This window comes from Lipotes vexillifer, unplaced genomic scaffold, assembly GCF_000442215.2.
Source record: "Lipotes vexillifer unplaced genomic scaffold, Lipotes_vexillifer_v1.1 scaffold371, whole genome shotgun sequence".
NCBI lineage: Eukaryota > Metazoa > Chordata > Mammalia > Artiodactyla > Lipotidae > Lipotes > Lipotes vexillifer.
Window position 1 is genome coordinate 2,790,763 of NW_006786304.1, and position 13,903 is coordinate 2,804,665.

The following is a 13,903-nucleotide window of genomic DNA, read 5'->3' on the forward strand; positions in this document are numbered from 1 at the left end:
CACAAGGACCTCTTAATGTCACTGTACTGGGGTGGGAGGCGGAGGGATTCATAGAATGATTTGAAGGCACTTCAGAGCTAAGCAAAGGTCAGCAAACTTTTTCTGTAAAGGTCCAAAGAATAATTACTTTAGACTCTGCAACCCATAGTATCTCTGTCTCAGCTACTCACTTCTGTCATTGTATCAAGAAGGCAGCCATAGACAACTTGTAAATTGATGGATGTGGCTGTATTCCAATAAAACTTTATTTCCGAAAACAGAAGGCAGACCAGATATGGACCCATGAGCTCTAGCAGTTGGCCTCGGAGTCCTGCAAACAGACATACTCAAGAGACTTCCCTGGAATGAAGTGTAAACAGCTGGGGAAACTCCCTAGGGGCCTATAAGCAGCTAGTTAAATGATAGAGAGTGGGTTTTATGTCTTAGATGTGAGACATATAATGACATATAATGACCCTGGTGAGGGACATATAATGTCCCTGGTGAGGCCTTGGAGTGTGAGGGATGGCAGACCATCTGTAATGGAAGGTGAACACACTGAAAGTAGAGGGACACCCGGTGAAAATAGGTCCTTGAATACAGGTGCCCCACCCCCACATGTGCCAGTATTGGCTAATCAAAAGGGTAGTGTCGGACTGGGGGTCATGTTACAGATTTGTATTGAAATGCTTTGCTGCACTTTGGGAAAGAGTATGTCCCATTTTTATGTGACCTTCCCCCATGTGTTAGTATTTATGTTGAGAAAAGTGATTAACAGTTGGGATTAGTTTTGGCTACAAGAGATAGAAGGGGATTTGTTTGTCACTGCATCCAGAGATAGGCAATTTAAGGTTAATAGGGAGTCCCCGAACCTTGTGTTTTCTCTCTTATGCCTTCCTTCCATTAAGCTGCCTCACAGACCTCAATGGCTGCTTGAGCTCCGGCCTCCACACCCGCATTCCTTTCAGCTAGTAGGAGGAAGGGACAAAAGGCAAATGCCAGTGTCTGTGAAGAAAAGTTTCTGAACGCTGCCAAAACACACTTCTGGTGTCATACCGTTGGCCAGAAAGAGCTTAGTCACATGGCCGCAGCTAACTGCAGACTAGGCTGAGAAGTGTATTCTGGATAGCCATGTATCCACCTCAGAACTGAGGGTTTTATTTCTTTGGAAGTAGTGAAGAATGGCTATTGAGATCCTGCTGGCAGTCACTGCCACAGCCACAGAGCTCTCTTGAAAGGAAGTGCCTTCTTATAGTCCAGGGTAAGCCAGATAGAGTGGGGAGAGACTTTCTTCATCCTGGAATCAACCTCTTTCTACCCATAGGTGACCATGTCTGAGTCTGGGCACAGTCAGCCTGGGCTCTATGGGATAGACAGGCGGCGGCGGTGGAAGGAGCCAGGCCCTGGCGGCCCCCAGAATCTCTCCGGGCCTGGTGGTCGGGAGAGGGACTACACTGCACCTTGGGACAGAGAGAGACGGGTGAGTGTCTGGGCCCAAGGGTAGCATTCATGTGTCCACTCATTCCACTCCAGTGTTTATTGAGCACCAGCTAGGCACCGGGCCCTCATCTAGATGCTGGGGATATAACTGTGGACAAAACGGACTGCGCTCAGAGTGATAAAGGGGCTGTCTTAGATGAATCAGTCAGAGGAGGCTTCTCTGAAGAGCTGACTTTTGAGCAGAGACCTGAAGGAGGCAAGGGGACAAGTCCTGACAGAATCTGAGTGAAGAGCATTTAAAACAGAAAGAACAGCAAATGCGAAGGCCCTGAGGCCTTTATCTGGTGTGTTCAAGGAGTAGCCAGGAGGCCAGCGTGGCTGCAGTGGATGAAGAAGGGGAAGTGATAGAAGATGAGATCAGAGAGGAAACTGGGGCCAGATCATGTGGGACCTGATAGGCCTTGGAAAGAACTTTGGATTTCACTGACTGGAATTGGCATTGGAGTTTGAGCTGAGAGGTGCCAGAAGCTCCTGTTTTCCAGAGTTGTGTAATAATAGCAGCCTTTTTTGTTTATTGAGCAGTGCGCAGTGTGCTGGTGCTCTGCAGAGCGCTTTCCATCCTTTGGGTCTTCCTGAGCTCCTGCAGCTCTCCCATGAATTAGAGCCTATGATAGACGCAGTTTTCAGTAATGAGGAAATGAGTCTTAGAGGGGAAGGGACTTACCCAAAGTCACAAGTCAATAAGCTTTGGGGCCAGGACTTGAACCCGAATCCAAGTGAGCCTCAGGCGCAGCACCACTGTGTCTGCTGTAGAGTGTCCTGGACCAGGAATCGGGAATCGGAAGCTTCGTTGTGGGCCCGGTCCAGCCTTGCTCCTCTCCTGTGTGTAGGTGACTCACTGCCACAGCCTGCCCCCCGGGTTCTTTCTCCAGGGCGCTGCCTGCCTCTAAGGGCTGTTTATTTGGAGGTGGGGGGAGGGGAGTGGAAGAAGATAATGGTTGGGACACTTTCTAAGCCATAAAACTGCAAAAAAACATGAAGGAAATTTATTCACAGTGAGCTTGGCTCTTACTCCTTCCCTTGGGCCACAGCATAAGTGACAACACGCAGTCTCTCCTCCTTCCACACACATCTTTCTGGGGAATGTTACCATCTTCCTGCACCTTCAGCTTCAGTCCCTGAACAAGCAACTCCCAGATCTCTTGTCTTTGACCCTGGCAGCCTCCTAACTGGCCAATGGACTCCTCACGTCCTCCATGTCTCCTGCTGACCTCAGCGTCTTCCTGCCAATTCTCTTCCTCCTGCTACTAGTGACGGCCCAGCAGGTCTCATCCTCGTCACGCCCCACGCCCGTCGGGCACCTGTGCCGTACATGGTGCCTCCTGACTGTATCTCCTATCCATCCTCATCTCTTCACCCTCACCTGTTCTTTGCAAAGCACGTTCATATCCTTTGGTTTGTCCTTCATCATAGGCCAGTGAGTGAACAGGATTTAAATATCTTCAATATGTGGGTGAAGAAACAGACCTAGTGAAGGGTCAGGACTCTCCCAGGGTTGCTCAGGGTACCACAGAAGGAACAGGATTCAAACTCAGGTCTCTCCCCTTTCTTAGGCAGATGGGGGTGAGACAGAAGAGGCATGAAGAGGGTACGGCATGGGAATCAGTCCGCTGACTTGGCTAGCCCGGGTGGGGCTGGGGAGCGGAGGTTGGGACAGCAGGGCTGTCAGGATAGCAGCTCTAGATATTGCACACCTGCCACGTGCCCAATGCTACGTGGACGGTTTGTGAGTCCTGTCTACTTTCGGCCTCTTAACAGTCCTGTGAGGGAGGAATTCCTATCCCCATTCGCCAGATGAGCACACAGGCCTAAGTAAGGGTGGTTCCTTATCTGTGTTCACACAACCAACAAAAGCCAAGGCCAAGTTCGAATGCAGATGTCTCTCGCTCCAGAGCCCCAGCGCCTTCTGCCTGGGCTTGTCTAGCAAAGGCAGCGTGGTTCTGGAACCCGGCTGTCTGGCTTCAAGGCCTGCTCCACTGCTTAATTGGCTGTGTGGCCTTGGGCAAACCAGTTAACCTCTCTGGATCTCAGTTCATTTGAAAAATGGCGATAAAGGTATCTCTCGCAGGGCTGTTGGTAGGATTGGAGGAGTTTATGTCTGAAGGCGTTTAGAATGGTACTTGGCACTTAGAGGTGTGTCCAGGGAGCTAAGGGAGCCACTCCTGAGTAACTGCCCTCCCTCACCACAGGATGGCAGCGAAGAGACAAGCACAGCGGTCATGCAGAAAACCCCCATCATCCTCTCAAAACCTCCAGCAGAGCGGGTGAGTGGGGAAGACGCTTTGGAAGGGGAGGCTGGGAGCAGTTAGGGGGCAAGGATCTCTCCACTGACCGGAACCTTCTCATGCCTGTAGTCAAAGCAGCCACCGACTCCAACGACCCCTGCCGCCCCGCCTGCCCCAGCCCCTCTTGAGAAGCCCATTGTCCTCATGAAGCCACGGGAGGAGGGGAAAGGGCCTGCGGCCACAGCGAGTGCCTCCACCCCGGAGGGCACTGCCCCACCACCCCCGGCAGCCCCTGCACCACCCAAGGGGGAGAAGGAGGGGCAGAGACCCACACAGCCTGTGTACCAGATCCAGAACCGGGGCATGGGGACTGCCGCGCCGGCAGCCATGGACCGTGAGTTGGGGCCGGGCAGGATCTGGTTGGGAGCCGGAACCCCCTCGCACAGACCCTCAGCACGTCCTTGTCTGCAGCTGTCGTGGGCCAGGCCAAACTGCTGCCCCCAGAGCGCATGAAGCACAGCATCAAGTTGGTGGATGACCAGATGAATTGGTGCGACAGTGCCATTGAGGTACTGGGGGGTCAGGGCTCTCTCCCTGCTCGACCTTCTCCGGGTCCCACACCCTCACCTCCTCCCCACCCCCCACCTCCTTGGCAGGCAACACCAGACTAGACAGCTTTCGGGCAATGGAAGCAGTGAGAGAATGGATCAGAAAGTTCTCACCTAGCTGGGCCGAATTTCAGTGGCTTACACTAGCTCAGCTGTGCTGGTTGTTAAAATGCTGAAATACTTTGATACTGGTTGGCAGAGAGGGACCCATTACCACCGCAGAGGCCCTGGGATCTCCTGCCCCCTCTCGCACGCAGCAGGGCAGCCTCCTGGGCCTGCTCCAGTCCTCCTCCTGATTGGTCGAGACCCATGCAGTACCAGTGTGAACTGGTTTGAATGTTAGCCCCCAGAGGTTCCGCCTCCATCCCAGCAGCCCTCACTGTAGTCCACGCCTCACACTCCTGGACCATCATATCTACTTCCAGTGTCCCAGTCTTCATTTCCCCCCGTCCTGTTTTTTCTTCCCAGGCTTGTCACATTACTCAGATTCTTCCAGGTATGCTCCTTCTCCAACAGCTTGGATTTACTAACAACACACCAGGCCCATCTGTTACCACTCTCATGTTGATATCAACTGGGAAGCTTTAAAAAAAAAAAAGAGCCGCTGTCCAGGCCCTGCTATAGAGCGCTTACCCACAAATCCCCAAACGTGGATCGTATAACTGAGGAACTGATTTGTAGTTTTGTTTAATTTTAATTAATTTAAATTTAAGTAGCCACATGTGGTCAGTGTCAACCATATTGAACTGGGCTAGCCCTCGATATTCTGCTTTAGTGGGTCTAGGGTTCAGCCCAGGATTAGAGGGGTTTTTTTTAGAGCTCTCCAGATGATTCGAAGGTGCAGCAGCCACATTGAGGACATGACTGGTTTCCTTGAGGAGTGTCTCTTGTGCCCCCTGGTGGTGAAAATCAGCAGAGCTGGCAGCCCAGAGGTGAAGGTCTCAGGATTCTGTAGGACTCTTAAATCCCACAGACAGAGCCAGGACGGGCTGGTCTCCCCTTCCTGCTTACTGCTGCCTTTCTCATGCTTTCCCATGTTTTCCCAACCTGCCTGAAGCCCAAAGCCTCCCAGGAGTCTGCTCCAGTGGCCCTCAGTTACCCAGTCCTGGCTTCTTCCACCCATCCTTTTGTTCCTGTGCCTCTCCCCTTCTCCCCAAAGTCAGGCACCCCTTTTCCTCTGTGTTCCAGCCACTCTGACTTCCTAGTACCTTCTTGACCAGCGAGGCTCTTTTCTGCTTTGGAGCTCTCACAAATGCTGTTCTTTGTGCCCAGAACGTTCCATATACCCCCCTTCCCCCACCCTTTGCCCAGTTGAGGGGATTTGGAACACAAACGTTTTTCTTTATATCTGAGAAGGTTGGTGGGCGAGCCATGGAAGTCTTTAGGACCCCTTCCTCACTCCCACTCCATCAACCAACAGATTTTTGAGGGTCTCATTCCTGCATCTTCCCGCAGTACCTGTTGGATCAGACTGATGTCTTGGTCGTTGGTGTCCTGGGCCTCCAGGGGACAGGCAAGTCCATGGTTATGTCGTTGTTGTCAGCCAACACTCCTGAGGAGGACCAGAGGTGAGGGGGACATTGGGTCTGCAAGGGAGGTGGCACCCACCTAGGTCAGGGGAGGGTGGGCCTGGATATTGCAAGTGGTGTTTGGTGTTCCCCTACCTTGACCTCAGTGTCTCTGTCACACGAGGATGATGACCAGTCTGGACCAAACTTTCGTGTAGCTCCAAGGACACCGATCCTGTACCTCCCTCCCTCCCTTCCTTCCTTGTTCCAGCAAATGGTACAGGGCCAGCCAGGAACTGGCATGGCGTATTCATTAAGTCTTTGGATTTAGGTTCACCTCAGTCTCAGCCCTGCCGCTCACCAGCTGGCTGATCTTGGGCAGCCAAGATCCTGGTATCTCACTTTCTCATCTGTAAAGTGGGTTTTTGGAGGATGAGACAAGATCGGGAAGGCAAAAGTTAACAAGAACTTGGCACAGAGTGAGTGCTCACAGGATGTGACTGATGTGGCCTGGGAAACACTGGGACAAGAGACCTGGGTGAAGGGCGTGGGTTCTAGACCAGCCTCAGTCCTGCCTTGCTGAGTAAGGACAGGGTATGATTGTGAAGGTAAAGGGTGGAGTCCTTTGAGGGAGGAGGGAGCTTGAGAACTAGAGCCCCAAACTGAGGGCAGGGAAGGAAAGAGGGAAAGGCAGGGATTGGGGAGTAAGGTAGGGAACACAGACAGTCTAATTAGGGAAGAATCAAGATGGGGGGTGAGCAGGGGTTGTGGCCACTTAGGGTTATCTAATAGCGTAGGAGTTTGGTTTTTATAAAGTCGGTGATGTCACCCTGGACACCGTGCATGGGCCTCAGGTGTCCATGAACCCCCGAACGGTATATGCAGGATTCTACACACATTTACAGTCAGGCTTCTCTTCTAGGGAAAGTGTCCATAGTTCCCACCAGCTCTCAGAGGGGCCTGAGGGAAACCCTGAACAGGTTAAGAACCCCTGTGGTGAGAACGTACATCCCCAGACCCCGAGCTGCGGTGCCCCGCCTCCCAGGTCGGCTCGTCCCCACTCTTCTCTGCTCACTCATGACTTCAGCTCAACTGGGCTCCACTCTGGCACAGCTGCAGCTCTCTTGGCTGGCATCCTTCCCATCTCAGCTTCCACCCCCAACTAGCAAAACTTCCCTGTGGCTGTCGGCTCGGATACTTGAGCTAGAATCCTGTCGGCCTAATGTGTCCTTCTGAGGCAGGCCTGCCTGTGACATGTCAGACGTTGGTACCAACTCTTGTCATCAGGTCTCGTAAGTTTTACCTCCTAATTATCTTGAGAGTTCATGTGCTCCTGTCCTCCACGCCTGTCTCCTGGCCCAGGCCACTGCCGTCTCCCCTGGAGGAGGCCGGGAGCCTCCTAACTGGTCTCCTTGCTTCAGTTCAACAAATATTTATTGGGTGTTTACCACGGGCCAGGCCCTATCCTGGGTGCTGGGGCTACAACAGTAAACAAAAGTGGCAAAAATCTCTGTCCCCGTGGGGCTTGCATTTTTATGGAGAGCTAGTAAACGAGCACATTAGGAGATGATAATCAAACGGGAAGGGGTTATAGGGAGGTGGCTGGGACCAGGTTACTGTATAAGTCAGCTGGTCAGGGGGCCATTTGAGAACAAGCAGACGCTGAGGAGGGGGAGCAGGGAAAGCGCTCTGGTCAGGGTAAGAACTGGGAGGCCGGATGCCCCGCACCCTCTCACCATGGGGTGGAGAGTATTCAGTGCTGTGTGTCCCATACCTGGTACATGGCAGGTACACTTGATAATTAATAGCAATTTTATATCGCCGTGTATCAGGCACTCTTTTAAGGGCTTTATGTATATTAACCTCACAGTCACTCTGAGAGATTGAGACTATTGTTGTCCCCGTTTTACAGATGAGGAAACTGAGGAGAAAGGGATTAAGGAACTTACTCAAAGCCACACAGCCAGGACGAGGCAGGGCTGGGGTTTGAATCCCAGCAGTGCAGCAAAGTCCTTGCTCTTAAACACCTCGGTCTATTGATTTTGTTAAGACTCAACAGGTCTACCTATGGGTAGGGATGAAGTCATGTGATATAAAACATAGCCCCCTAGGCAGCAGGGGCCATGAATGGAAGGCTTTGCGGGCAGGTGGGGAATCACATCTCATAGTCTCACTCACAGGGCCACACTCTGGAGGCGGCAAAGGCCAAGAACCTGACCTCTAATGCCCCCACCTGCTCCTTTCCACAGGGCCTATGTCTTCCGGGCCCAGAGCGCCGAAATGAAGGAACGAGGGGGCAACCAGACCAGTGGCATTGACTTCTTTATTACCCAGGAGCGGATCGTTTTCCTGGACACGCAGGTGCTGACCCCCACTCACCCCACCCTGCTGCGTGCAGCACTCAGCTTCATCCCCAAATGTGTTTAAGCCAGAACTTTGCTTGGATTCCATGGGGCTCCCGCCAAGCCACGGACATGCTAGTGCCTTTGGGCAAGTTGTGTCTCTTTTTGGCTCTTAGTCTCTTCTTGTCAGATTTCACCCCCTCTCCCCTCCCATCCATCGTGTACACAGGAGCCTAAAGAATCTTATAGCATAGCAGTTGGAAGTGTGGGCCCTGGAGTCAGTCTACAGCCAGAGCTGGCCTTTAAGTAAGTTTTAACCCCCCCACCTCCATTTTTTCATCTGTAAATGGGGGTGATAATTTTCTCAACTTCATAGGAGGGTTGCCGGGAGTCAGTGGAACAGTCCAGGCAACGTGCTGGGCACGGGATGGTGCGTGGTGAGCCTTCAGGCGCCTCACTGTCACAAGAGCTGGCCTGTCCTGCGTTTCCTGGCAGCTTTCCTCAGCTTCTCCAAGATCCCTATTCCTTAGCTAGGCAGCCGGGGCCTGTGCGGCTCACCTCCGTCAGACTCCCTGGACTCCCCTCTCTGATGTGGACACCAGCCCCACCACACACACCTCCAGTCCTCGCCATAGTCTCACTCCTGAGCTCTGCGACCTTGGCCAGGTTGTTTAACGTTTCCACTCCTCGGTTTTCTTAAGTGGGAAAAACAACATTACCTCCCTCGTGGGGTTTCTGTGAGGTGTCAGTGAATTAACACAGGTAAAGTCCTGGCATGAAGTGGGTTCTCATTACTCTTGGCTGTCAGCATCGTCACCATTAGAACATTCTCTCTCCCCTTGCTTTGTTACTTGGCTATTGCCTTCTCCTCCCTGAAGACTCCGCAGGGGCGTTGCCTCCTCCTGGAAGCCTCCCCCTCCTCTGAGCGCCCACCGGTGCCCATGTGCACCCATGTGCACCTCCCAGCGCAGCACGTGACTTACCACAATCTGGTTCTTGCATTCTGTGCCCACTCCTATCCAGTCTGCAGCTCCTCAGGGAGAGGCCTGGCCCACAGCTGATACTCAATGAATGTTAGTGGAACAAAGTTCTGGCCACCGTACACATTGATGGGTGGAAAACCTTCCACAAATGTGGTGTGAGACCTGTGTGCCAGGCCCTGTGACAGGACCACCGAGACCTCGTGCCGAGCTGAACCAGCTGCAGGCTGGTCTGGGGCCCCCATGGGGCAGAGCAGAAGTTAGAACAAGACAAAATGGAAGGGACTTCCCTGGTGGCGCAGTGGTTAAGAATCCGCCTGCCAGTGCAGGGGACACAGGTTCGAGCCCCAGTCCAGGAAGATCCCACATGCTGTGGAGCAACTAAGCCTGTGCACCACAACTACTGAGCCTGCGCTCTATAGCCCGTGAGCCACAACTAGTGAGCCCATGTGCCACAACTACTGAACCTGAGCTCTAGAGCCCACGAGCCACAACTACTGAAGCCCGTGCACCTAGAGCCTGTGCTTCACAACAAGGAAGCCACCACAACGAGAAGCCCGTGCACCACAAGGAAGAGTAGCCCCCGCTCGCCGCAACTAGAGAAAGCCCATGAGCGGCAATGAAGACCCAATGCAGCAAGCAAACAAGCAAGCAATAAATGAATGAATGAAAAAAGACAGAATGGAACATTGCAGTGTTTGGGGTTTTGGAAAGTGAGCCATTGGTCTGAGGAAGAGGAAAGAGGAAGGCCTCTTTCTTAAAGTTAATTCCACCCAGGGCAGGAAGAAGTGGACAGATCATCCACTAATTTAGCTTCTTGTATTTTTAGTGGGATGTTCCTTTAAGAAAAGGTGATGAGCTCACAGATGACTCTTTTACACCCACTGATGCAGTTCTTTGTTTGTTTGTTTGCTTTGGCTGTGTTGGGTCTTAGTTGCTTCCTGCTGGGTTTCTCTAGTTGCAGAGAGCGGGGGCTACTCTTCCTTGCGGTGCATGGGCTTCTCATTGCAGTGGCTTCTCATTTGTGGAGCACGGGCTCTAGGCGTGCAGGCTTCAGTAGTTGCAGCACTCGGGCTCAGTAGTTGTGGCACACGGGCTTAGTGGCTCCACGGTATGTGGGATCTTCCCAGACCAGGGCTCGAACCTGTGTCCCCTGCACTGGCAGGCGGATTCTTAACCACTGTGCCACCAGGGAAGCCCTGATGCAGCGTTTTAAATCCTCACTAGTCTTCACATTAATCATTGTTATTTGACCTGAGTGATTATCCCAGTGAAGTTTTGAAAGCATTTGATACCTTTTTTTTTTTTTTTGCGGTACACGGGCCTCTCACTGTTGCGGAGCACAGGCTCCACACACGCAGACTCAGCAGCCACGGCTCACGGGCCTAGCCGTTCCGCGGCATGTGGGATCCTCCTGGACCAGGGCACGAACCCCTGTCCCCTGCATCGGCAGGCAGACTCTCAACCACTGCGCCACCAGGGAAGGCCTGAAAGCATTTGAAACACCAAAATAAGGGTGTCGCAGGGACATGACTCATTCAAGTGGATGTTAGATTTTCCAGCACTAGGAGCGCTCTTCTGGGGCACGCAGCACTTGGGAGCAGTGGGGACTTGTGAGAGCGCTGGGGAAAGTGTGTCAGCTTTGGAACTCTTTTTGTCACCTCCCCTCACTGACTAGTTCTTTCCTAATTAGAAACTGCCCACGTATCTGACATTATTTTGTCCTGAGAGGTGATGTATCTGCCGTCATTGGGTGGAACTTGGGTGGCCGTGTCCCCTGGGATCCTGACCCGCGGCCCTTCCCTGACACCTTGCTGTCTTCCTGCTCCAGCCCATCCTGAGCCCCTCCATCTTGGACCACCTCATCAACAACGACCGCAAGCTGCCTCCAGAGTACAGCCTGCCCCACACCTACGTGGAGATGCAGGTGAGGGGGCCGAGCCAGGCCTGGTGGTCCAGGATGGAGCGCTAGTGGATACGGGTTAGGCTAGTTTCTGCTTCATAAGAGCCCTGGGTACCCCAGAGCTGGAGGGAGAGGACGGCACCAAGAGTCAGACCCGACTCAGCCCCTGGCTCTGCCTCTCGGCAAAATCATCCCCCCTTCAAGCCTCCGTATCCGCCTGTGTAAAAAGGGGCTGATCATTGCCACCTGGCCCATTTTAGGGATGGCCTGGAAGGGAGGTGCCAGTGCAATCTGGGCGCATAGTAGGTGCTTATAGGCTCAGAGGTGCTTTTGCCCTGCGGCCCCCTCAGCTGAGTCCTGAGATCAGGGACCTCAGTCTGGGCTGAGGGGACCTTCAACTCTGTCGTCCCTTCCTGCCCCCCTCAGTCACTGCAGATCGCTGCCTTCCTCTTCACGGTCTGCCATGTGGTGATTGTCATCCAGGACTGGTTCACGGACCTCAGTCTGTACAGGTGAGGCGCTGTCGGGAGCGGAGCCAGGCCAGGGATGGGGGCCCCGGGACTCAGCCACTTGCCCAGCTCTCACCACTTCCACACGGCAGCCACAGGGACCCTTTGAAAACGTGAGTTGGAGAGGACCACTGCCACCTAATCCTCTCTCAGCACAGATACACACTTCCCACCCTCCACGGACCGTGCACGTCACTCAGAGGAAAATTCAGAGTCCTCCCCATGCCAGGCTAACAGCGTTCTATGTGATGTGGTCCCGGTCACCGCCCCGACCTCTCCCAGCACTTGCCTCACTCCTTCCATCAGAGGTGTGGTGGCCCCACGGCTGTCCCTCGTGGTGCTTAGGACCTCTGCACGCCTCATCTCTCGGCTGGAAACACTCTCCCCGCGGCTGCCAGGCCCCCTCCCTCATGTCCTTCACGTCCCCCTGAGGCCTCCCCAGCCTGCTAACACTGCCTCTTCTGTGACTCTCCCGCTCTTACCCTGCTGTGTTCTCCCTCACTGCACGTATCACTCCCTGACAGGATGGTGTGGACCGTTTTATGGTCTTGTTTCCCTCGTTAGAATGTAAGCCCCAGTGGCTCACACAGTGCCTGGCACAAGGTGGATATTTAACACAAGTTTGTTGAATAAATAGCACACTGAGGAACTGCTCCTTAGAGCCTCGTGGTCCATCTCCTCCAGGCGTAGGTGCCATTCCCGTGGGACCCTGGTGGGCAGGGAAGGGAGGGAGTCAGGATCTGGCAGGAGTACTGCCTGAAGCAGCTGGAGGTTCCAGAAATGCCCCCAGATAGGACTGGCTCCGATCCTCTTGGCCTCAGGCCCCAGGAGGTAGCTGTGGGGAGGCCAGCAGCCCTGGGCACGGGGCCCAGGCAGACAGATGGAAGGAACGGGAGCTCGTGGGGAGGGGAGAGCCAAGCTGAAGGAAGCAGATGTCTCCGGAGTCAGGCAGCCCTGGGTTTGAATCCCAGTACTTGTTAGGCGAGTGGTTGCTTTTTCCACACTTCCTCATAGGCACACGGTGTCCTGCAGATGAAGTGAGTTAAAGAATGCAAAGCATTCAGCACAGCACCTGGTGCACAGTAAGCAGTAGATTAAGTGGGAGCTTAAGGTTTGTGTTAGTAACTCTGGGGATGGGTGGGAGCTGAGGGTCTGGCCAACAGTAAAAATCAAGCTGCTGGGGGAGCCGGCTGTTGTGACCAGATCTAAGTGACTTAATTCTGAAACACCCCCTCCTACCACCATCGTCCGTTGGAATTCATTCAAAAGACATATATATTGGACATTTACATAGGCTGGTTTCTGTCCTGGGCTCTGGGGATACAGGTGTGAACAAACAGGTAACACAGGCTGCCCTGTGGAGTTCACATTGTGGTGGGGTGTGGCCTCAGGCTGGCCCTTGCAGAGCCTTGGTTTTAAGCCAGAGTCTACAGGTGGCCTCCCCAGAGCAGGTGAATCCCTGGAAATTGTGGATACCATATTTGCGGCCCGATTTAGGGAGGGCCTGGAAGGGAGGTGCCAGTGCAATCTGGGCACATAGTAGGTGCTTATAGGCTCAGAGGCCCTTTTGCCCTGTGGCCCCGTCAGCTGAGTCCTGAGATCGGGGACCCCAGGCTGGTCTGAGGGAACCTTCAACTCTGTTGTCCCTTCCTGCCCCCCTCAGTCACTCCAGATTGCTTTGTGTACATGTCTGTACGAGGAGAAGGGCCATAGTTTATCAGATCCCTTTAGCCCTTATCTCAGGTTTATTTTATTTACTTTTATATATACTTTTATATATTTGGAAGAATTACTTTAAAATAGCATAAACTGAAAACTTATATCCATACAAAAACCTGCACAGCTTTATTCATAATTGCCAAAACCAGGGGCAGCCAAGATGTCCTTTGGTAGATAAACGGATAAATAAGTTGTGGTACATCCACACGATGGAATATTATTCAGTGTTAAAAAGAGATGTGCTGTCATGCCATGGAAAACAATGGAGGAGCCTCAAATGGATATTATTAAGTGAAAGAAGCCAATTTGAAAAGGCTTCATACTGTATGATTCCCACTCTGTGACGTTCTGGAAAAGGCAAAACTCTGGAGACCAGTAAAAAATATCAGTGGCTGCCAGGGTTGGGAGGGGGAGGGAGGGGTGAATAGGTGGAGCAGAGAGGATTTTTAGGGCCCTGAAACTACTCGTGTGGTACAAGTGGTGGATTTATGTGGTTTTTGTCAAAACCCGTAGAACATACACTACCAGGAGGGAACCCTAATGCAAGCCATGGACGTCAGGTGGCAACCGTGTGTCACTGGAGGATCATCGGAATGTTGCCAAGCGGGAAGGCTGTGTTGGGGGCGGGGG

At 53.0% G+C, this 13,903-nt stretch overlaps 1 protein-coding gene across 1 annotated transcript in view; it reads left to right on the forward strand.

Annotated features, from left to right (window-relative positions):
- SMG9 (SMG9 nonsense mediated mRNA decay factor) overlaps positions 1 to 13,903 on the forward strand; it is an 18,934-nt gene that overhangs the window by 1,486 nt on the left and 3,545 nt on the right. The window contains exons 2-9 of the mRNA XM_007458570.1: positions 1,304 to 1,459; positions 3,669 to 3,743; positions 3,834 to 4,098; positions 4,176 to 4,273; positions 5,768 to 5,880; positions 8,070 to 8,181; positions 10,974 to 11,069; positions 11,472 to 11,557. Of these exons, the coding sequence (XP_007458632.1) occupies positions 1,310 to 1,459; positions 3,669 to 3,743; positions 3,834 to 4,098; positions 4,176 to 4,273; positions 5,768 to 5,880; positions 8,070 to 8,181; positions 10,974 to 11,069; positions 11,472 to 11,557 (995 nt within the window). The 5' untranslated portion in view covers positions 1,304 to 1,309. The remainder of the gene's footprint in view (positions 1 to 1,303; positions 1,460 to 3,668; positions 3,744 to 3,833; positions 4,099 to 4,175; positions 4,274 to 5,767; positions 5,881 to 8,069; positions 8,182 to 10,973; positions 11,070 to 11,471; positions 11,558 to 13,903) is intronic.